Source organism: Artemia sp. Qi Xiang Cuo, chromosome 3 (assembly GCF_049724085.1).
Source record: "Artemia sp. Qi Xiang Cuo chromosome 3, ASM4972408v1, whole genome shotgun sequence".
Taxonomy (NCBI): Eukaryota; Metazoa; Arthropoda; class Branchiopoda; order Anostraca; family Artemiidae; genus Artemia; species Artemia sp. Qi Xiang Cuo.
Window position 1 is genome coordinate 31,186,593 of NC_142796.1, and position 24,899 is coordinate 31,211,491.

The following is a 24,899-nucleotide window of genomic DNA, read 5'->3' on the forward strand; positions in this document are numbered from 1 at the left end:
ATCAAAGTGTCAGCGTGATCAAATTCTGTATCAACATCAATTGTCACATATATCGAATATAATTGACAAAATCTAAGTATCAGAGTGAATAAATGCTTTATCAGCATCCTTTGTCAAATATATCGGACAAAATTGATAAAATCTAAGTGCCAGAGTAAATAAATGCATTATCAACATCATTTGTTGGATATGTCGGATAAAATTGACATATCCGATAAAATTGACAAAATCTAAAGTATCAGAGTGAATAAATGCTTTGTCAGCATCCTTTGTCGGATATGATGGATAAATTTGACAGAATCTAAGTGTCCGAGTGAATAATGTTTTTTATCAACATCCTTTATCAGAAACATCAAATATAATTGACAAAATCTAAGTATCAGAGTTAATAAATTCTTTATCAGCATCCTTTCTGAGATATGTCGGATAAAATTGACAAAATCTAAGCGTTAGAGTGAATACATTTTTTTATCAACATCCTCTGTAAGATACATAGGATAATATTGACAAAATCTAAGTATCAGAGTGAGTAAATTCTACATTGACACCCCTTTCTCGGATACATGGGATATTATTGACAAATCTAAGTGTCAGAGTGAATAAATTTTTTTATATCAACATCTTTTATCAGATACAACGAATATAATTGATAAAAATATAAATATCAGAGTGAATAAATGCTTTATCAGCATCCTTTGTCGGATATGTTGGATAAAATTGAGAAAATCTAAGTGTCAGAGTGAATAAATGCTTTATCAGCATCCTTTGTCGGTTATGTCGGATAAAATTGACATAATCTAAGTGTTAGAGTGAATATTTTTTTATCAACATCCTCTGTCAGAGACATCGGATAAAATTGACAAAATCTAAGTATCAGAGTAAATAAATGCCTTATCAACATCATTTGTCGGATATATCTGATAAAATAGACAAAATCTAAGTATCAGAGTGAGTATATTCATTATCAACATCCTTTGTCGGACATGTCGAATAAAATTGACAAAACCTAAGTATCAGAGTGATTAAATTCTATATCGACATCTCTTTCTCGGATACATGGGGTAAAATTGATAAATCTAAGTGTCAGAGTGAATAAAGTTTTTTCTATCAACATATTTTATCAGATACAACGAATATCATTGACAAAATCTAAGTATCAGAATGAATAAATGCGTTATCAACATCCTCTAAATGCATTATCAACATCATTTGTCGGGTATATCGGATAAAATTGACAAAATCTTAGTTTCAGATTGAATAAATGCTTTATCAACATCATTTGTCGGATATTTCGGATAAAATTGACAAAATCTAAGTACCAGAGTTAATAAATTCATTATCAACATCCCTTGTCTGATATCTCGGATAAAATTGACAAAATCTAAGTATCAGATTGATTAAATTACATATCAACATCCCTTTCTCGGATACATGGGATAAAATTGATAAAATCGAAGTATCAGAGTGAATAAATGCTTTATCAACATCCTCTAAATGCATTATCAACATCATTTGTCGGGTATATCGGATAAAATTGACAAAATCTATGTTTCAGAGTTAATAAATTTTTTTATCAACATCTATTGTCAGTTACATCGAATATAATTGACAAAATCTAAGCATCAGAGTGAATAAATGCTTTATCAGCATCCTTTGTCGAATATATCGATAAAATTGACAAAATCTAAGTACCAGAGTGAATGAATCCATTATCAACATCATTTGTCGGATATGTCAGATAAAATTGACATTTGGGATAAAATTGAGTGCTGACAAAGAGTGCTGATAAAGTATTTATTCACTCTGAAATTTTGATTTTGTCAATTGTATTCGTTATATCTGATAAAAGATGTTGATAGAAAAAAGTTTATTCACTCTGACCCTTAACAGTTGTCAAATTTATCCCATGTATCGGAGAAAGAGATGTCGATATAGAATTTAATCACTCTGATACTTAGATTTTGTCAATTTTATTTGACATGTCCGACAAAGGATGTTGATAATGAATTTATTCACTCTGATCCTTAGATTTTGTCTATTTTATGCGATATATCCGACAAATGATATTGATAAGGTATTTATTCATTCCGATACTTAGATTTTGTCAATTTTAACCGATGTATCTGACAGAGGATGTTGATAAAAAAAACTATTCACTCTAACACTTAGATTATATCAATTTTATCCAACATAACTGACAAAGGATGCTGATAAAGCATTTATTCACTCTGACACTTAGATTTTCTCAATTTTATCCAACATATCCGACAAAGGATAATGATAAAGCATTTACTCACTCTGATATTTATATTTATGTCAATTATATTCGTTGTATCTGATAAAAGATGTTGATATAAAAAAAATTTATTCACTCTGACACTTAGATTTGTCAATAATATCCCATGTATCCGAAAAAGGGATGTCGATATAGAATTTTAATCACTCTGATACTTAGATTTTGTCAATTTTATCCGACATATCCGACAAAGGATGTTGATAATGAATTTATTCACTCCGATACTTAGATTTTGTCTATTTTATCCATCATATCCGACAAAGGATGCTGATAAAGCATTTATTCACTCTGATATTTTAGATTTTTTCAATTATATTCGATCTATCTGACAAAAGATGTTGATAAAAAAATTTATTCACTCTTACACTTAGATTTTGTCAATTTTATCCGACATGTCAATTTTATCCGAAACATCCAACAAATGATGTTGATAATGCATTTATTCACTCTGGTACATAGATTTCGTCAATTTTATCCGATATATTCGACAAAGGATGCTGATAAAGCATTTATTCACTCTGATACTTAGATTTTGTCAATTATATTCGATGTATCTGACAATTGATGTTGATACAGAATTTGGTTACTCTGACACTTAGGTTTTGACATTGTTAACTGACTTATCCGATTTTATTCACGCTGATACTTAGAATGTATAGATTTTACTCGATGTAAACGACAAAGGATGAAGATAAGGAATTTATTCATTCTAATACACAGATTTCGGCAGTATTATCCAACATTTCCCGACAAATGATATCGATAAAGAATGTTGATGAATAGTTTGTTCGCTTTGATACTTAAATTTTGTCTGTGCTATCAAACGTATCTGTCAAGAGACATTGATAAAGAATTTATTAACTCTGATACTTAATTTAGTCATTTTTATCATGCATATCTGAAAAAGGATGATGATAAAAAATTTATTCACTCTGATACTTACATTTTGTGAATGTTTTATGATGTAGCGACAAGGGTAGTTAATAAAGAATTTATTCACCATGATACTTAACTTTTGTCAGTGCTATCAAACATATTTGTCAGATGACACAGATAAAAAATTTATTCACTCTGATGCTTATATTTTCTCAATTTTATCCGTTGTATCCGATAATGATGCTGATAAAAAATATTAATCACTCTAACACACAGATTGTGTGCATTTTAGCCGACATATCCGTCAAAGGATCGATAAAGAATGTTAATAAAGAATTTGTTAATTGTTTTCATAATTTCTTGAATTAAATTTCTGTATTATGTATCCAAGAGGTGAATTCAAGAAAGAGTTTGATACTTACTTACTTATTTACAATTTTTTCATAATGACATATCCAACAACTGGATGATGATAAATACAATATATTACGATACGTTATTAATATCAATGATCAACTTTGGACATTTTGAATCTGTTCCATAAAATAGTTCACCATGTTCTCTCTTGATATTGTAGCTATTTTCTTCTCTTAGCTCGTAATCAGCATAATAATCATTATTCCATTTTGAATCATACACAATTTTTACTGGTGTGTAACCGACAAGTTCAATATGCGTTTCGTCTTTGGTATTATTTGGTTCATTGAAGGTTTGATCAATGGTAGTAACGTTTGCTGGCAATTTGTTTTTCAGTTGATTCATCTTTATATTCCTTAGTGATATTTTCTACCAATACCTTTTTTATTTTTCCGGCAATTTCACTGTCTACAACAGCATTATTTTTACATAGGTAACAGTTTCGGCACGTAGACAAGATATGGTTTATGCTATTAGTAGAAGAGTAGGCCTTTCTTCTTCTTTTGATCTTCCGTTGACTGCTAATACCCGAAATGGCTATCTCAAAATTTTGATTGGATGTGTTTGGGGGAATAATGGGCGGGGGGGGGGGCTATTTGCCCTCCCATCACTTTTGACTATTAAACAGGGTACTAGCCCTTTGAATTTCCATTAGAATGAGCCTGTTTTGAAGTTTCTATGACAACGCCTTCTATAAAAACCTTATATGCCCCCAGGGCATAACTTAAAACCCTTGCCCTGAAGGTTTTGGGGGAGTGTCCTCCTCAAAAAAATATTTTCTATCTAGAAATCAGCTACGCTGAACAAAATGGCTATCTCAGAATTTTGATTGGATGTGTTTGAGGTAATGATGGGCGTGGGGGAGGGGCTAGTTGCCCTTCAATCACTTTTGACTATTAAAAAGGGCACTAGCTACTCCAATTTCCAATCGAATGAGCCCCTTTTAAAGTTTCCCGACAACTCCTTCGATACGAAGTGCCCGGGTGGAGAAAAAAAACAAAAACACATTGTGCCCACATTGTTCTTTACTAAGGCAGCGCTAAGGCGCTGCCTATGATTTCTGTTCGTTTTGGGTTTCATTTGTTTGTCGATGCTGATTTTTGGAAGTTTTACGCTTGGTAGATTATTTGATTTTATTTTTGCTCATTCTTGGTTTAATGGAGTTTTTTATTTTTCTTTGAAAAACTTATTTTGTGGAGACAGTTTTTTTAATTAACTCTACATTAAACACCCAGTTTATTTTCATTAGTTCTTTTGAGCCATTTTGATTATTATATAGAAATTTCAAGCAACTTTGTTCTTAAGGTTATGTGGCCCCAGACTCCGAAGCATGGTGCAGGAATCTAGCAATCGAGCCAAAGATTAGCTATGGCTAGCATCGCATATAGAGCGTCATAAGAGGATAGTTTGGCACATGTAACTGAGACCCAGTTTCAAAATAATTCAAGTTGAATAATTTATCTTAAGAGTGTGCATAAAAAAGCTTTAATAGCGATTTGGAAGGAAGTCCAAATCTTTTAAAAGGAATTTTAGTATCGAAAATGGAGTTTCATAGGGTTTCTTCACCAGCTTTTTTGGGATTTTGAAAAATATGTAGTGAAAACTGTGCTTCCAAAAAGATATTTCATCGCTATTATCACTTGAAAAAATTCAAATTTTCTATCACGTGAAATAACATGAAGAAACTGTTAAGTAAGTTCCGTTTCTTTAAATCTGAATGATTATTTAAAAAGTCAAATTAATGAAAATTGTAGATAATTTTATTTCTCAACAGAAGCTGGTTTCTAGAGGAGACGTTAATAATCAACAACAACATGAAGAAACTGTTAAGTAAGTTCCGTTTCTTTAAATCTGAATGACTAGGCCTATTTAGAAAATCAAACTAATTAAATATAGATAATTTTATTATAAAATATAGTGAATTTTGAGACTATTCTATTGTTTACGTTGGGACAAGTTGAACACACTAGGCTTAGGCCTATTTGGTGTTTTGGTAAAAATTTAAAATTGTGACTCTTGATTAGGACATGTTAAAACAGCAATTCTTGCTTTTGAATATGTATAATGATCCTAGTTAATATACTATCCAAGAGGAAAATCTTTCCTCTTTTTTCCTTCTTTTTCCAACTTAAAAGAATAATTTTACAATTTTTGCCATGCTTTGAAGAAAATGTGGTAAAATTCTACTTTAGCTACTTCTGGCTATTTTGGAAAGGAGTTTGGTTTGGAAAATGACATTTTCAGGGATAGATCTACAGGCTAAATTATGTCCCGGGAAGGTATTTTGAAGTACCTACTTCCACTCCTTCTCCCTCTAGAGGGTCCTGACCTTTGATGACCTTTAAAAATCTGTGTGTTTTAAAAGTGAAACCTTGTAAAATAGATCTTCTGCTTAAAACAAAGTCCAACAAAATTGTTTTCAGCTTCACAGCTTTGCTCAATCCTGATTTACAGAGTTTTAAAAATATGCAAATACATTTCCTGAATTTTGAAAATTAACATTGGTATGGCTTAAAATACTACTCAAATAACAGGAATTGCATTTTCAGAACTAAAGCCAGAGAAAAAAAAATATTATAACAGAAAATTAAGGTAAAATTTGTTTTGTCAAAATTTCAATAGGTATAGACCTGTCATTTAGGCAAATTTCAGGATCCTCTAGAGAGAGAAGGAGAGGAGATAAGTACTTCAAAATACCTCCCCAGGACATATTTTAGCCTGTAGACTCATCCGTGAAAGTTTCATTTTCCTAACCTCACCCCTTTCCAAGATAGGTAAAAGTAACTAAAGTAGAATTTTACCGAAAATGTATAAATCTTTTGAAATTGTTGCTATAAATTGTTTTTTATAGACAGTATTCATCCCAGTTATTGTTAATTCTGCTTTTTTAAAATGATAGATATAGGGTAAGACACCCAGTAGTTAGACACTTTAATCACTTTAAAAACTTTTTGACATTTAAACTACTCTAATTACTGTGTTATACCCCCTAGAAACTTAATCTTTGTATCAAAAAATTTTTGAATAATTTATGAACAAGTATGTTACTAATTCAAATACTTTCACTTGCACAGCTTCATCTATTTTTGAATTTACTAACAAGTGAAAATTCTGCCTAAACTCGGACATACAAACAGCTCATTGTAAATTGGCTATTAAAATAGTATAAAAGATTCTGTCCAAGAATAGGCAGGTGGCGGACTACTGGGTGTCTTACCCTAGCCTAGCAGTGTCAATTTTGTATTTTTGCCTCACCATGTTCAATCATTAAAAAATAATTATACCCCTACCCCTACCCCCTAATGTGCAATTATACAACCAAAATTGCATTCTGATTCTAAATATAACCCTCATTTAGGGCCTACATCACAAATGAATTTTGCCCCCACCCCCCTGATGTGCAAATATAGGTTAATATATACCAAATCATATTATTGAGTTAGGACTAAAGTGAATGCACCATTTGATGCCTTTTTTTATGCTGAAGGCTATATAGGGGCGGGGGTGGCTGAAATGAATTTCAGCCCCCCCCCTATATATGCCAATTCAGGGTTAGGTTAGGTATAGCCTATATAGGGGGGAGGGGCTGAAATTCATTTCTGATGGAAATGCTTATTATATTCGTAATCAACATAAAAAAAAGGCATGGAATGGTGTATTCACTTTATTTGAAACTCAATAATATGATTTGGTATATATTGACCCAAATATATACCCTGATTTGGATATATTTAGGGGTTAGAGTAAAGTTCATTTGGTTTTATTTAGGTTCAGAATGAAATTTTGCAAAAATTTGTCAGAATGCACTTTGACAAATTGGTTCAATCACTATTTTGACATTAGGCTAGGCCTATGTGTTGCAAAATGAGAAGTATAAAAAGTAAAATTCTAGACAAGCTACTTTTTACCATGTCAGAAAGTACTTAGGTTAGGGAAATTAAAGTTTCAGGGATAGATCTGCAGCCTAAAGCATGCCCTAGGAATGTATTTTGGAATACCCACCTCTACTCCTCCCTCTAGAGGGCACTGACATTTGATGACCTTTAAAAATCTGTGTTTTATAAAATTGAAGCCCTGCAAAATAAACCTCCTGCTTAAATGAAGAGTATAAACTTAGGACCAGTCCCAGTCATAAGGAAACATGTTAAAAACAACAACTCTTATTTCATGATATGCAAAATTATCCTAGTTAACATATTTTCCTAAGAGAGCTCCTTTATTCTGTTAACTAGAATAATTTTGCATATTATGAAGTAAGAATTGTTTTTTAACATGTCTCCTTATGACCAGGACTGGTCTTAAATTTGTACCAAATGAAGCACAAGAAAAGTATTTTCAGCTTCATATCTTTGCTTAATCCTAATTTATTTGGTTTCAAAGATCTGCAAATACATATCCTAAAATGAGAAAAAAAAATCCATTGAAATGGCTTAAAATTTTACTCAATAACAAGAATAGCATTTTCAGAATTAAAACCAGAGAAAAGGAAACTGAAAATTAAGATATAATGTTTTTTTCCAAGTTCCAATAGGTATAGAACTGTTAAGTAGGCAAATTTCTAACATGTGGTTATCAAAAAGGGTCAACCAAGTAACTTGACAACACCTTTGTGGAGTATGTTTTGACCCTGGATTTATTACTGAAAGTTTTATTTTTACTTGTGTATTATATGGCAAACACTCAAGTGTATGCTGTGTAAAACTCAAGAACAAACTGGTTTCTTTCAGCTTAGCATGAGACAAAGACAAGTGACAGAAAAAAAGGAAATATATAATTTGGGCTACAAGTTTGCACATTGGGGGGGGGGGGGTTCAGGGGTGTTGGTAAAGTATTTGGACAGTTTGAAGTTAGAAAACAATGCTTACTTCATAATATGTTGAATAATTGTACCTAACACATTTTGCATACAGACCCACTGTACCCCCATCCCCCTCATGTGCAAATATATAGCCCAATTTTTTATCTAAAGTATTATATTTTCATAATTTTTTGTGATATTTCAGTAGAATTGAGCATCAAAGAAACAGGGTCTAATTAAAGGAAACACTTGAGTGTTTGCAGTATAACACACAATTAGAGTGAATTCCCATCTGAACTTTTCTTCCTCTCTTTGCCTTTTGCTTGCAGATTTTCTTCCCTCTTAAGCACCTCTAGATGTTGTTTTGATGTTATCACCTCTGGCTCTCTTGCAATTTTCTTCCATTTTTCTATTCCTGAAACTGATGGTAGGTTGGGCTGCTTGATTGAGTCAAGAAGAATCTCTCCAAAATTTTTGATTGGTTGCCAAACAACTTCTTTGGACTAACGGCAACAGAAACGGTAATTTTTTTCTAGTTCGGTGTTGACAGTGGTTGTGACTTTAGGTGTGCCTGCCTTTTCCTCTTGTTTCTTTTTCATTTGTGCATAACATCTCAACTTGGCAGGTTCAAACTTGTTATGGTCAATTACGGATGGGCTTACTCTCATTGGAACACTCAGATCGAAGATTCCAGTTGCTTTGAACAACTTTTTGATCAGACTAGGAGTGAGATAGGTATCCCTACCTTTGATAAGAGACATACAAAATCCTTCTTTGACAGAATGTTGTCAGGGTGCTTCCTCAGCCATTTCATGAGATTCTGATCTTAAGACACTTTCATTCCCTGGAAAACCACTTTATCAAGAGGTTGAAGTATGTGTGATGCATGTGGAGGTAGCTTGAAAATTGTCATGCTGTATTTGTTTGCAAGCTTAACAAGAGCAAGAGAAAGATGTGAGCCATGTCCATATAAGATGAGGAGTGCCTTTCCCTGTACATGAGGAAGAAATTGGAATTCAAACCAGTTCATAAAGAGATCAGACGTCATCCACCCTTTCTTGGTAGATGCACCAAGGTAAGCTCCATCTACAGGTATCCATGAGGTCTAGGTATTCTTTGCAGAGAAAACTCTTAGAGGTGGGAGTTTTTCTCCATTTGCACTGATACAAGCCAAGACAGCTGTATTTTCATGTCCATTACCACCTGTTCTATGAGTGGCTGGTGAGTCTTTGGCTCCAGTAACTTTTGTGTTGCCAGGATCCCTGCAGAAAGATGTCTTGTCCAAATTGAACCAGCTCTGGGGCTTGTCATGAATATCAATTGCCATGGCAGTTTCATGCAACAGCTCATAAAAACCATACATTATGAAGGGGTCAGATTGCTTCAAAAGACTTTTGTTTTCTAACCTTTCTGGTTTCTGTAGTGAAATTTTGTTTTGGCAGTTGAACCCCACCCACCAGTCATGACCATGTTGGTTGTCCTTAAATATTGTTTGAACTTTGTTCTTGATGAGATAGTCTTGGACTTGGTCAAGAAATTCCTGCTTGCTGAAACCTATGCCCCACTTTTCAAGTATTTGGAGATCCTGAGCCTTATCTTTTTCTATTTCAGCTGGAATTTCTTGGCTCCTCCCTCCACCACAAACTGGTTTTTGACTTTTGTCTTCTTCATAAGATGGTAGTGCACGGTATCTCCATAAGATGGTAGTGCGTGGTGTCTGAAACACTTTGGAAGCCTGTAGCATAGACATTTTCTTTGAAGATATCTCTGCTAGTGTGTTTTGTAGCTGACTTGCATCACATGTTCCTCCAACCTGGCATAGTGTTTTCTGAACATAATTTCTAGGCATCTAGAAAAGACAAAGGAATTAAGAAAGAATGAATGAATTTAATCCATTGATGATTTAAACCAAGTAGCTTTTCTACTTTGATACACTTTTTGCATGGTGGGTCACAAGTAAAGGTTAAGATGGAAAAACAATGACAAGGGAGAAAGATAAAACAAAAGCAGGCACAGAACTGCAATACATGAATGATCAACACAACACTACATTTCACTAAGTTAGTAGAGTCATCCAAGGATGGTTACTGGCTTCAACCCTTATTATCTAAAGCTTAGAATCTGTTCTACCATTTAAAATATCAATATTTGGTAACATGGTGTAAGTTTGACACCCCTGCCAAACTTCCCCCATAGGGGGTAAGTCCAACATGTTGGACTTTCCCTTGATGGGCTTTTTTGGGGGTAAGACCAACATCCATCTTATTACTTTATAATATCTCTCTTACTTTATAACCTGCATAAGTTAAAGTAAAGTTAGTTACCTGTGTTCCTAAAAAAACGCCATCCAAAAAACTTCAAAACTTTCTGAACAGAAGGCATGCTAACTCTGCTGGAAGTTGATGGCACTGTTGCCTACTGCTACTAATGTGGAAGAAAATATGAAGGTCTCCCAAAGATACAATGGACCATAGATAAATTGAAGGTTGGTTTTGGACTTGCCCACTGTTGGACTTTCCCTGATTCACCCTACTGTTTTATTTTCCTAACTTAATGACTTTCTAAGATAGCAAAAAGCAGCTTGTCTAGAATTTTACTGCAATAAAGATAGCTTAGCCTCTATGTTTTAGCCTATCAAGGGAGAAGGAATGTTAATTGTCAAAGTAATGACTATTAGGCTTATAATGGCAAGGAACATAAAAAGGAATGAATTAGGTTATACGCCTAGAATGGGTGCTATTGAGAAGGAAACATGTTAAAAAACAATTTTTACTCCATAATATGCAGAAAAGTTGTAGTTAATATATTTTGAATGTGCTTCCACTAGTCTATACTTTACTCCAGTGTTGTAATTGGTAAATTTGTTCTTGGTAAAATTGAGTAGGCTTATTGTCTTATTGTCACTCATGTTGATGGCAACAGGGAACTTACAGCTTCTTTGTGTGACCTCTTCTTGTACTTGCAAGGAGTGAGGAGAAAACTTGACTTGAGAGGTTGTTTTTGAGCAGTTTGCAATTAGTGATTGCATCTCCTCTCTTCCTTCAATAGACTAGGGTAGGAGTTTGAGGGACACAAGGTGTTCCTCATATGGCTTGTCTTGCAAAGCTGGTATGGGCTTTGTTGCTTGTAAGAGTTAAAAGTGATTGAAGGGCAAGCAGCCCTCCTCCCAAGTCTATTCATTTTAACAGCTTTAGTTATCAGTTTAATAGATTATGTACAAGTGAAACTCTCTCATGGAAAACTCCTCCCTGGAAATTTCATCCAACGTAAAGTGACTCCCCCCCCCCTGTCAAATTTCCTCATGACAGTTCCTTCCTTGCTGAGAATCCCCACCTCTCTATAAAATTGCTTGTAAATAATTCACCCTGAAACATTCTCCTTGGCATTTGATCATTGGAATAAAACTGTAATCTCTAATCAGTTTCTTGATCACATCAGAAACGCCCCCTTCCATGGAAATTATTTCCCAGGAAACAAAACGCGCAGAAAAAAGCCCCCAGATAATTCCCCAGGACATCTCCATATAAAAAATTTAGCAAAGAGAATGTAAGACAATTAAAAAGAATTTTGTATAGTGATTCTGTCTACCCCCCCCCCCTTCAGTGTAACATTTCTCCTAGAATATTCACTCATCAAAAATTTCCATCCCAAAGGAAGATTCTCCCCTTAGAAATCCACCCCAAGCCCAACCCTGTCCCCATCCAAAATAAAAATAAAAATGGCTGTAGACTTCCCAGTAACAAATACTATATGTAAACAATGGGCAAAGTTCACAACATGCAGCCCTTCCCCCAGGGACTGTGGCGGGTCATTTTATACCTAAAGACAGCTATAAGATTTTTTGACTAAGCTGAATAAAACGCCTATCTCGAAATTTTGATCTGGTGACTTTGGGAAACATGTGATTGTGGGAGGGGGCCTAGGTGCCCTCCAATTTTTTTTGGTCACTTAAAAAGGACACTAGAACTTTTGATTTCCGTTTGAACAAGCCCTCTCGCGATATTTCAGGACCACTGAGTTGATACAATCACCTCTGGGAAGAAAAAAAAACAACAAATAAACACACATCTGTGATCTTTCTTCTGACAAAAAAATACTACAAAATTCCACATTTTTCCATATAGGAGTTTTAAATCTCTACAATAGGGTTATCTTATAAGCTAAATCTGATGGTGTGAAAAGATTCTATGACTTTTTGGGGGTGTTTTCCCCCTTTTTTGAAAATAGAGCAAATATTCTCTGGCTTATGACTTTTGTTGGGTAACACCAAACTTGATGAAACTTATATATTTGAAATCAGCATAAAAATCAGATTCTTTTGCTGTATCTATTGGTATAAAAACTAATATCCATTTTTAGAGTTTTGGTTACTATTGAACCAGGTTGCTCCTTACTTACAGTTTGTTACTTTAAGTTGAACAGAATGCATACACTATGCAGGTTCAGTTGGATTTTGAATCTTGATAGTCAACAGATTGTTGCAACAGCTGAATTGTAAGTTGGCATGTTATTGCCTATAGGGGGTAGGGGATAGGGTACTATCATTTTTAAATGATAATATCTGATTTTTTTTTCCAATTAAATGCAGGAATGCCGAAAAGCTAATCATTTTTTTCATTTAAAGCAGAGACAAAAGAAAATGATATCAATTCCCTGGGAAACCATAGAAATATTTTGATGGGCCCAGTGCCCCTCATTGGGGCTTGTTCATTGTCTTGGGCGTTTTTGTATTTCTCATAGGCTACTGGCCTGATTTGGCTTTTGTGTGTGCTTGCTTTTAATTAGATTCTTTGGATCTTATTGAATGCCATGGCAAATCTATTATCTATTATTTGAATTATTATGCAAGGGCTCTGAAACGCCACAGCCATTTCGTTTCTACCAGATTTCTACTTTTCTTGATGAATTTCATTTCTACCAGCATCCAGCTAGCAATTTGCAAAGTTTTTAACTCATGAATAGGCTCAAATCTGTTGTAAGTTCAAGCTGGGATTTGAGAAAGACTGATGAAAGCATTAATGTTTGCAGTCAACATTGATCGCGCTGGTGGTGCGACGCCGACACCCCACCAGCGATGGTGCAAACTAATCATAGGCAGCGCACCGCCACTGCTATATTTGGCCCCGCCGCCGCCGGCCTTCCCTTATCGGCGTGGTGCCGGGGTCTAGACTCGCTGTTTGTGCATTCATGTCGAGCCACAGATAAGCATGTTTGTTATTTTTGCTGCTATGAATTATTTTGTTTTTGCACCTAATTGGAACTTCTCATTTCTGTCCATGTTACCAAAATTAGGACCGGACTTAGATCTTTTTTACACTGATTCAAGGCATAGCTAGTTTTTGGCCTGAGTATAGACTTGAATTGTAGGCTTGAATCTAATAAATCACAACTTGCTTTTGCTCTTGCTTTTGCACCAAGCCTACTGATTCCTGCAGCTTTAACTTACATCATTTTTGAATAAGTGGTCATTTTGAACCAGGTTTTCAAAATCTAGGAGGGGAACAAAACAATTTTTTGGGAGGAGGGGGCATATGACACCATTTCACCTTATAATTGACATCAGTTTTTGCCATTTGTCTGCACTTAAAATTTTTCTTGCACCAAGTTAGGATTTCGCTCATTTAGGATGTACCTTGTGCCAAGTTGCCAGGTTTTAAGTGGTATATACAACTTCTAAGTCCCACTACCTTTTGTACCAAAGCTCCCAATTCCATTTGAAATTTAGTAAGCTCTTAGCTGCACTATTGTCTTATAAACTTTAGACCACTGTGTTTAATAGCTGAAGCACTAGCAGCCTTCATAGTTTCAAATGATGGAGATTTTCCAAACTATGAAAACTGACCCAGAACATGAAGGGTCTGTAGTCAAAAATTTCTTAAGGATAGTCCTTTCTTGTACGTTCCTGCTGACATTTTTCAATTAATTCTCTTTCATTTTCATTCTTCAGTCACTTTTTTGGCAAAGTAACATAAATGCAAATTCCATATTAATCAATAAAAATATTAAGTTCCAAATTCTGTCTGCGATTCTATAATCTACCACCCATTGTCTCAAGTGCTTTGCTGCCTTGCACCTTGTCTTAAAGCTGTCATGTGGTCACCTACTATCTCCTATAATTGCATCTCCTTATAACTGTATTATATAACTACAGATGTAAAGGGGGCCTGTTACCCTTCCAGGGGTTTTTGACTCCAGGTAGGAACATAGCCAAATGACACCTTTACTGAACCAGAATCATGGAAAAACATTCAATATGTATGATTTGAGGCACAAAGTAGGCCTAGAAGCCTCTCAAACGAGCCCCTTCACATTGCTGCATTTTAGAAGAAAGGTAGTCATTTTACACCTTGTTTGAAGATATATTGTGTGGGGTTTTCAGTTGGTATTATTGTTGGCATATAATGGACCCAGGGCTCCTCCAGCATCCCACTGCCAACTTTGTAGCAGAAGGTTAGTTATGTCACATCTTGTTAGAGCTGGAATAATGCAAAGATCAATTTGTATGAATTGAGGACCAAATGGGGCATGTGGCCCCTTCAACGCTGTCCTCACTGACATTATTTTAACAGAAAGGTAGGCATTTGGTACTTTCTTTGAACCAGAATAATGCAAAGATTTTTCAATCCCTATGATTTAAAATCCTCCCCATTAGCCATCAACCACCAATTCTTTTTTGTGTATAAAGATTATTTACTAATCTTCCTGTATTCCTGGCCATAGAGCCAGGAATACAGGAAAGGGGAACATGATGACATTGCTTGCTGAATACATCTATCCATCTATCTGTTTAATTATTATTGCATGAAACTAAAGTGGATCAGAAATCTTCATTGTATATCCAAATTTTGCCTAATATTTAAATTGGAATGCAATATGTTTGTTCTGAGAAAAAAGGTTTGAACAAATGTTGCAAATATCTCTAAAACTATCAAACAAAATAATGTCTATTTAAATACTTTTTTGGGAGCAGAGATAGTCATGTAAAAATCCAAATTTAAAAGCCAAATGCCTTTTGTATTTTTGAATTTATTTGTTGTTCTCTTAGAAAGCCAAAAGATATACATTTAATCAAAAACATTTGAATGTAAGCCTAAAAACATATATTTTGTGGCAGATGACATTCACCTTGGAAAAAATGAATTCTAAGGTAAATTCACACATTCAAATGTAACTTCGCACATTTCACCTTAGAAAATGCCAACATTCACCATAATCTTGAGCAGGGCCGCATCTAGGATTTTTTTTTTTTTGGGGGGGGGGGTTACACAAAAAAACACATAAAAAATTTATTTGTATCCATTTTTGTTACGTTTTTACGAGTCAGACCTCTTATCAAACTTGTGTCCACCTATGTAGGGTCACGCAGGTACTTGCCTTGGGAGGAATAGGGGGTTCCAACACGAAACAATTGCGTTTTACCTTAGATTTTCCTTTTACTTTCTGTAAAGGGATGTTGATGTGTATGTGTGTTGGTATAGGTTTGTTTTTTCAACTCATGTTTTATAGGGACAAAGAGTCGTCGTGTCCCTTTGAAGTTGAGAGCAACTATCAGAAAAAAAGCAAAAGAGTCAAGAAAGAAGCTTAAAAGGGAAATGAGGAAGAACCCAGAAAAATGTAAGTGTAGTGTTGTATATTATTAATTCTATTCTAGGTATGACTATAGTTAAAATTCTGTAGCTGGATTAATTTTTATTTTCTGTATTAATGCTTCCTTTCTGTAGTAATTTGTGTTTTGACATTAACAGGAATTAACGTTAATATGTTAATAACTCTATAACATCAATTTGTGGACCATACCTGCATATTGCTGACCATTTATAAATGGGTTGGTTGCATACAGATTTTTGACAGCAAACTTTCTGAATTCTAGCCCTAATTTATGCCCACAATATTTTTAGACCAAATTTTTGTTTATTAACAAAATCCTTTTCAATTTATTAATAATTATTTGTTTTACTAATTTATTAATAATTTACTAATTATTTTCATTTATTAACTGTGCCCTCTGCTTTATTAATAAAAAATTAATAAAAATGAATTTCACAATTACAAAATGGTTAAAACCGTTAAATCATTTTTTTAAAATTTTGCGCCCCTAAAATTTCTGCGCCCGGGGAAAGTGCCCCCTATGTCCCCCCTAAAACCACCTCTACTAGGCTAATAGAAACGAAGGTAACTGAAGAAAGTAAAACAAAGATGAAGACAAAACAGAAAGTTTTTTCACTACAATGGATGTTTCTGGAGCTCTCTACATACTGTCGATTTCTTTTACAGGCAAGAAAATTCTTCTACAGTCTTCATTATTCATTAGTTTTTTCTTATTAATTACTTATATTAGTTGCATGTACTGAGAAGACAAAAAATATCAAATTTTTGTGTTACCCGTTTCATGCATATATCTCTCCTTTTACTATTATGTTTTTCTTTTTAGTCAGAAAACTAAACAGGAATAAATTGTACAAAGTTCCCAATGATTGTCCCTTTAAAGAGAAGGTTCTTATTGAAGAAGAGCAACAAAGACGACAAAAAGAGCTTGAGAAGCAACAGAGAAAGGAACAGAACAGAGCAGAAAGAAAAGCTGCCAAAGAAGTGGAGTTCGACGCATCCAAAGGTACCTTTCTCAGTAGGCAAATACACAGGAAACGGCGTGGGCTTTAGACCTGTTCTCCCTCTGAATCTCAAGTTTCTTACTTTAATTTTTTACTTTTCCTATCTAATTCACCAGTTTTTTTCTAATTTGTGCCCATCCCCCTGAAATCACAACAATATTACCCTCCTCCCATATTTATTTGCTCACACAATCATTGAATAACGATGATTCCTGACTACGAAAAATCCTTGCGTTGCACCTGAAGCAGCTGAGATGTAATGCTGGGGCCAGCCTGGAAAAAGATTACTGGTCCTTCAGGGACTCTCTAAACTACCTTGAGCGTCCCCAAAGTATGTATGTATTTCCAAAAAAAGCCATTGGGCCATAGTAAAAAAAAAAAAAAAAAAAACAGAACATAAACATAACAAAACCAACAAAAAAACACAAATAAATTAAAAAAACACAAATAAAATAAAAAGAAAAAACGTACTTATATATGAAGGTTCACGAAAATATTTATAAAGAGATAGATCTTTCATGATGTATCAGCCCTTCATCAACATACTTAGCCAAATTCCTTAATGTCATTTTAACTAGTGATCCTACAATCCCTTCCACCCACGTTCTATTTGCCAACACTAACGAAAAACACTCATTTCTCAGATCTGCCAATTCCTTACAATTCCCCCAAAAATGATAAATATCCTCATCATCTTCCCCTAACATTGGACAAAGGGCTGGGTTAAGACTATAACCACTACATTTCCTCTCTCTTTCCACAATAACATTCAACCCTCCTCTTAAATTAATAATCTATTTTATATCTTCACCTTTCAACTCCGACTTAAAATAAACTTCTTCCCCCCACGTGTCTTTCACCGTACTATACAGACTCAGAGATCCTGAGGCCTCCTTCCGAGCCTGCCACTGCTGTATTCCTTGCTTGTGTAACCTTTCTTTTACCTTATCAACTGCTGTATCCGAATTTTATCCCTGACCTTCATTCCAAAAATACGAATATCCTACTTCATCTAAAATTTTCTTAATTTCTTTTGGCCACCCTACCTCTATCTTATCCTCCAACAATCTAAAATACGCTTCTTTCGCTAGAATATTTTTACTTCTTAAAATTTTTATCCAAAACTTCACCATTCTTATTAACCTATCTTTTCTTAACCTACTTAGTCCTAAATTCCCCTCCAGTAAAATACTGTGAGTGGATTTATGGGCCCTAAAAACTCGCTTAAAATAATTTCTTAGCATTCTCTCCAAATCCTCACTTTCTCTAAAACCCCAAAGCTCACACCTGTAATGCATAACCGGGAGGAGTTTTGTCTTAAATAAATATTTATACATTGTTAAGCCCCTAATCTTTCCAACCTCACTTTTTTCTTTTGTACTCTATGCTGAACCTCCTGTGCATACTTACCATTCCAAAAAAAATTTGACTCCCAAGTACACGAATTCTTTTTTAATCTCCATAAAATCACCTTTAAGTCTAAATTCATCATCTTTTATTAATTTTCCACCTTTCCTAAAAACTACAATTACCGTTTTCTTATTATTTAATTGTAATCCTTTCATATCCAAAGTGATCACATTATAAAAAATCCCTCTTACGTCTAGGAACGCTACGTAAATCCAACCCCTCTTTTCATGATTCCTTTTCTAACTGTACTATGCAAAATAAAAACCTGCTCTATTGTACCCCCTTCTTTCCTAAACCCGCCCTGATCCTCTATTAATTTCCCTAATTCTTCTAGCCCTTTTCTTAGCCGACTATCTACTATCTTACAAAAAAATATTGCTATGGGAGAAATCTGGATCAGTCGGTAATTCGAGAATTCTTTGCAGTTTCCTTTTTTATCTAATGGTACAGCTATAGATGTTGTCCATTCTATTGGCAAGCTGCACAATAAGAATATGTGTCTGAAAACGACAGTTAAAACGGGTATGAATACTTCTTTTGCCTTTTTCCATACTCGTAGTGGAATTCCTTCTCTACCTGTAGCTTTTTCTTTAGCTGATCCTGTTCCGAAATTAGTGCTATCAATTTTGTGTCTCCTTCTGTCATGGGTCCAAAAGGTATAATTTCTGGTAAAATATTTTGGAGATCTTCTTTCATTCGTTTCCTTTTACCGATTGTGCCCTGAGGTGCTGTTCCCACTCTTCAGGTTCCAAAGAACATGTCTCGTGTGCCTCTCCCTTCAGCGACCTATGTACAGCTTTCCCTAATTGATTTGTGTTCTTTTCCCTGAATTGTTTAATAAGTTCTTTTTCTTCGCTGCTTCGCATTGTTTATTCTCTCTTATCATCTTCTTATATCGCTTTCTATTCTCTCTGTAATTTTTTTAATTATTCTCTATTCCTTGCGTTTAGGATGAGCATACTTTCCTAAGGCTCTCTTGTACAATGAGTCGAAGACTCTCACAGTCGTATTAAAAATATTTTTTCGTCAATTTCTTCTCTTTTCCTAGTTCGCATATCTACCTTAGCGATTCTTCTAAATTGTATACTGCTTCACTTACTTTGCCCACTTCAACTAACTCAATAATCTTCTCCATCTCTTTCTCTAAATTTTCGTTTTCTATATTAGTCTTAAATAACTCTTCATCATAAATATATACTGCTCTCTCTATATTTATATTTGTCCTTAAATCTAGTACACTATTCTCCAAAACCTTTTCTATAACCTTATTTTTCCGTCGACGATCTTCTACTCTGATCTCTAACAGCAATGACAAATGGTCGGAGCCAACTATTTCCAGAACCTCAAAATCCGTACAGCACGACAAAAGACAACCATCAACTAAGATATAATCAATTAAACTTTGGTTCTTACCCGACAAAAACGGAAACTCTCTTCTCCCCTTATCACTTCCAACCCTCCGATTAACCATACTCAATCTGTAATCCCCACAAAACCACAAAAGCCCACTTCCCTAAGTGTTTTCTCCCCCTTCCTTGTCCTTTTTATGCCTTCGTCTTAAATTCTCCAAACTTTGTTCTTGTTGAATTGAAGGATCTGCAAAATTAAAACTGTTGGAACCCTTGGTCCCAGTTTGTTCAGATAAATGTCCTTCCCAGATTCTTTTCTTTTGGTCCCTTAATTATTCTTTTCCCCAAGTAATAACTATTAATTTTCCTTTTATTTTGGTGGTGCCATTTTCTGTCCTTCGTTAATTGCGTAGTTGGTTACACAGACCACGAGGTATTAAGTGTGCAGTTGGGGATGATTGACCAGTAATTAGTAAGCCCTTGGATTGGTTGGAAAAATTCACCCACCACCCCATCACCCCTTCGCAGGCACGCGGCCGGCTGAGCAAGTTGGAGAATTGGAAGTGTGATTTAGTTAGTTCCTTTTTTGTAGCGTGACTGATCACAGTAAGATTTTTTATACTATATAATCTTTGACTTTCTAGCCTAGGTCGAGTCCAAGGAGATAGTTAGAAATATTACCGGTAACCCTTGGCCTTAAAGTGGCCCCTGGGACCATTCGATCACGCTATAGTACCCTAAGGCAGGGTATATTGTAAATCAGGCACAGACGTTACCTGATAGACACGGAACCGTTGGGATAAGCGCGGGAATCCCACTAACATTTGGGGCGACAAGGGGTTCTCCGCCTCGAGTAAGTGGCATAGCAACCTTTTTGCGCCATTTTTGCACCAATAAGTGGTGACCCCGTACTTTACACCCTAATAAAAACCATCAAAAATTTTACGTTGTTCTAAAAAATCGGCCGTGTACGCATTATAATCCCCCATCAATATAAATCCCATGCGCGGGTACTTCAAATGTAGTGTAACCATTTCCTCAGACAGCAATTTCTAAGTATGTTCGACGGAATGTGAGCTAGATTGATGTAGTTAATATATGGAGCATAACATAACATTCAGTATTGAGCACTGTAAACGAAGCATAATCCACACAACATTCTCAGTTTTACTAGGTAGCCTTTTAACTGAAGCAAACGTTCTTTCTTTCAAGAACACAGATAGAACCCCGTTCGTTCTACTATTTCTACTTTTTTTTTCCTGCATGCTTTAAACTCTTCATATCCCTCAATATTTACACTTTCCTCCACATTTTTCCACGTCTCTAACGTATAAATTGTTACCCATGGGCCGCGAGTTCCTATTTTTCACTGTTTTTTCTCTCATTCTCCATTCTTGCTGCTTTACTTGGCTCTTGTTCTACACTACTATTGAGGCTTAGATCTCGTTTATTTGATTTTTGGTCGTCGTTATCTTCGACCTCACTCCCAAAATCTGATCCAAACTCTGACAAATCATTCTCTATTGACAAGGATCTTATTCTTGTTTCTCCTGATTGAGACCGGAAACTGCTTTTTCTTTCCCTGCGAGTTTGGGAGCTCGTTCCCTCTGTAGGACTGTTTGCGACTTCAACTTGAGTATGTCGATTATATGACCGTAAAGTACCAGTTTCTCTATTATTCTCGTAAGTGGTTTCATTAACTTTTAACTTCATTCCCTTCCACTTAGTTTTCAGGTTCTTGGTGCGGGCCTCTTAATGTATTGGTTTCAATTTGTTTCTAATCTCTCATTCTTCAGGTGAATAATATCGAGTCACAAATACTCTTTCCTGTCCAAAAAACTCTACCATTACGCAAAACAATGTCTCTTCGATATGCATTTCAAAACTGATTAAGTATAGAACATGGTCCCGATTTTGATTGCAATCTGAAGACATCATGTAAATCGTGAGGCCGCATATTACTTTGGGGAACCCTTCTTGCAAGATAATGCGCTAACTCTTTTTTAAAAGAAATATCAGCTTCGCTTTCCGGCAACCCATAAGTCACTAAATTATTTTTTTGATCTTCTTTCTCGAGACTTAGTATAGGAGTGTCCTTGAGTGTACTTAGTTTCTCTGCGTTTTGGACTCTAGTTTTTACTGTAGATAATTTCCTGATTTTTCTACCGTTTTTTTAACTCCTAATTCATTGGGAAAATGTTTTATTGCCCCATTTGTTAATTTCTCAACCTTTTATACGCTAGTCAGCTTCAAATGCATAACTTATTACTTTTCCAATACTTCCTTAATCAATGCTGAAATAGCTTCAGTTATTTAGTAGCCTAATAAATAAGCAAAAAACAGAAACTTACTTGCATGGGGGGTATATTTGTGAATCCTGTTTGCACGTTTACTGTTTCTCAGGCTGGTTTACTGTTCAAATATCCATAAATCACACTTTTTTGCACACTTCTTTCGACAGAAAATAATCAAGTCTTAATCACCCACAGCGATCTTATCACTTCCACTAATCTGTTGAAGTTTACTATTTCACTTATTGTGAAACTTCTATAATTCCTGATTTAATTAAAGTTCATGGCAGTGAAATAATGACATTCCGAAGTGTTTTAAATATCCAAAAACAGGCGTTTTCGCTTCGAAGACTGAATGAAGACTATGTGAAAACTTTTTTTTTTTATGCAGTGGTATCAAAACAGTGTTTTAAAGGGCTAATTTTTCTTTTAATACTGCACATGGCCTGTTACACCGAGCTCACTTATAATGTTTTGCTCTATATTCCATGTTTTTCTTGCCACAAGTTCATGTATCATGACGGTTCAGCCTTTAATCTCAAAGGAAATTTGGCTTTGGACAACTTGTCGTGTTTTTTTCAAAACTGGTAAGATTCAGTCTCTGCTCCCAATAATTAAGATGAGAGAATAACGTTTTTGGAGAATCTTTTTTTTTTTGGTTGGGGATAAGAAGAATGCAATTTTTAGTTTCTTTTGTGACTGCCGCCATTCCAACCTGTATGTAGGTTTAGCTAGGTCCATGATTGATGGAGGAGCTTATGAAGAAAAAGAAGCAAAATTATTAGCTAGTAGGCTACTAGATACAACTTCATATAAATATAAACCTAGTCAAGAAAAAAAGAGATAAAAGCGGAACCGAAAATCGATTCCATTTAGTTTATAGCGGCGCTTACCTTTACTTTAGTAAAAACTTTATCTGGATTGGCTGCTTTATATCTTTGATTCACATAAACACTACCAAATTGCGCGGCTGATGAATTAAATATGAAACAAACTTAAAGAAGGATTATATTGTTGGATGATCAATTTTATATGACACTAGCTTACCTATTGCGCATTGCTCCAATCTTAAAAGAAATAAAACTCAAGGAAAATCTCCTTTCATCCGGAAAATTCTCCCCTGTGGAGAACTTCCTCATGCGGAAAACTCCCTCCGTGAAAAAATCTCCCCATGTATTGACAGCAATCGTATTTTAAATTTAAGAGTATTTGAAAAATTCCCGCGGAAAATTCTACCCTGGAAAATCCGTTATTTGTGTTGAAGTATCTCTAATTTCATTCATCATCAAAAGTAATACGAAGGCCTTGAGAGATGGAGGGGGGGGAGTTATACCAAAAACCTTTGCAAGGTTGTACTTGAAAAATTCTTTGTCTCTTGGCGATTGGATGAACTGTTTAATAATGTGTGTCCATTTAGGACACACTCAGACATGCGTTCGGTTTTATATATATAAAGAAAGATACACAGACAATTTTTTTAAATGCCCTCTCTTTTCTTTGGATTTCTAGTTATTATAAGGCTATACCTTCTTTCTTCTTTTTCTTTTTTTTTAGGATTGGAAGATTTAGTTAAAAGTGCAGAGAGTAGGGACACTGTATTTGAAGCTAAAAGTGGTTCAATCCATCCGAAATCCCAAGACAAAGGAGAATTAGCCGATAATTCAGCCAAAGCATACTACAAGGAATTTCGGAAGGTAAAATTATTTGGGATTATCTCCTTCTATCTCTTTTTTATCATTATTATAATTTGTTCTGATTTTAGCTTTTTATTTCGGAAGGGAATATCCAGAATTAATGTTTCGGGTAGGAGTCAACTATGGAAAAGATATAGCTATTATATAAATGGAAAGCATGCATTTCTGTGTAATTAATCTTGTTTTTGAAGAGGGGGAGGGGTTGAACCAGTTCCCTCCCATGAGGGAACAATACTTTTTAGTACTATTTAGTAAAAATAATGAAATAAAAATTTGTAATCCCGACATGAAACAAGAATCAGCCCTAAAATATTTTACTTAAATCAGCCCTAAAATATTTTATACACGTGAACTGGTTAGAATACAAGATACGTTTTGTGGGTAAGCTTACATCTAACACTATATACATCTCCACAGAATACCGCCATATACATTTTATTTGGGATAGCCGACTCTTAAATTTTGTTAACAAAAAAACTCGTGTGTTCATATGCATAATTGCTAATTTAGAAAGAATTTAGCGGTGCATAATATTTTACGTAAATAAAAAAAGAAAGAAAAAAGAATCGTTCTTGATTTTTGCCCCCTCCTCAATTCCTCGCTCTTCACATTAAAGTTTCGTTAGTACTTTTAAAAAGCGTCTTATTCTAATCAAACGGCCCTTGTGTTTCAGGAGTTGTTCTTTAAGAATTGGGACGAAAATTTAAACCTTAGTGTAAAGAGCTAGGTATTGAGGAGGGGCCAACTCCCCTCACGGGATCAGTTCGTTTTAAGTTTAATGTTGCTCCTTACTTTCAGTTGAAAAAACTTTTTTTTTTATTTCACATCTGATAGTTTTTCAAAAAATGTCGGGAACACCAGCTTCCCCTCAATGGAAAATTTTCATTGGGCAATTCCATCCTCGATGAAAATTTCCACCGAAAATTTTCTTGCGTTCGATTCTGCCTGAAAAACTATCCTTAGCGTACTTTCATTTGAAAAAAGACTTTAATCTCTTATCGCTTTTCAAATCATGCCAAAAATTCCCCCTCCGTGGAAAAATTTCTGGAGTTTTAATTTATTATCCCCCTCCGTGGAAAATTAATTTATTACGACCTCGGCACACCCCTGGACATCCTTTGAACCTTTGCTGACCAAGGTGGGTTGAGAATAGCCACCT

The 24,899-nt window shown here is 34.9% G+C and overlaps 1 protein-coding gene across 2 annotated transcripts in view; it reads left to right on the forward strand.

Annotated features, from left to right (window-relative positions):
* Positions 1–5,161: 5,161 nt before the first annotated feature.
* LOC148954004 (guanine nucleotide-binding protein-like 3 homolog) overlaps positions 5,162–24,899 on the forward strand; it is an 84,814-nt gene continuing 65,076 nt past the window's right edge. The window contains exons 1-4 of one of the 2 annotated variants that reach the window (XM_089085738.1): positions 5,162–5,281; positions 15,894–16,001; positions 16,819–16,998; positions 23,601–23,740. In XM_089085738.1, coding sequence (XP_088941864.1) covers positions 5,266–5,281; positions 15,894–16,001; positions 16,819–16,998; positions 23,601–23,740 — 444 coding nt within the window. In that variant the 5' untranslated portion in view covers positions 5,162–5,265. Of the gene's footprint in view, positions 5,282–5,314; positions 5,420–15,893; positions 16,002–16,818; positions 16,999–23,600; positions 23,741–24,899 lie in introns of those variants that run through there. The other variant, XM_089085737.1, reaches the window with a different exon arrangement.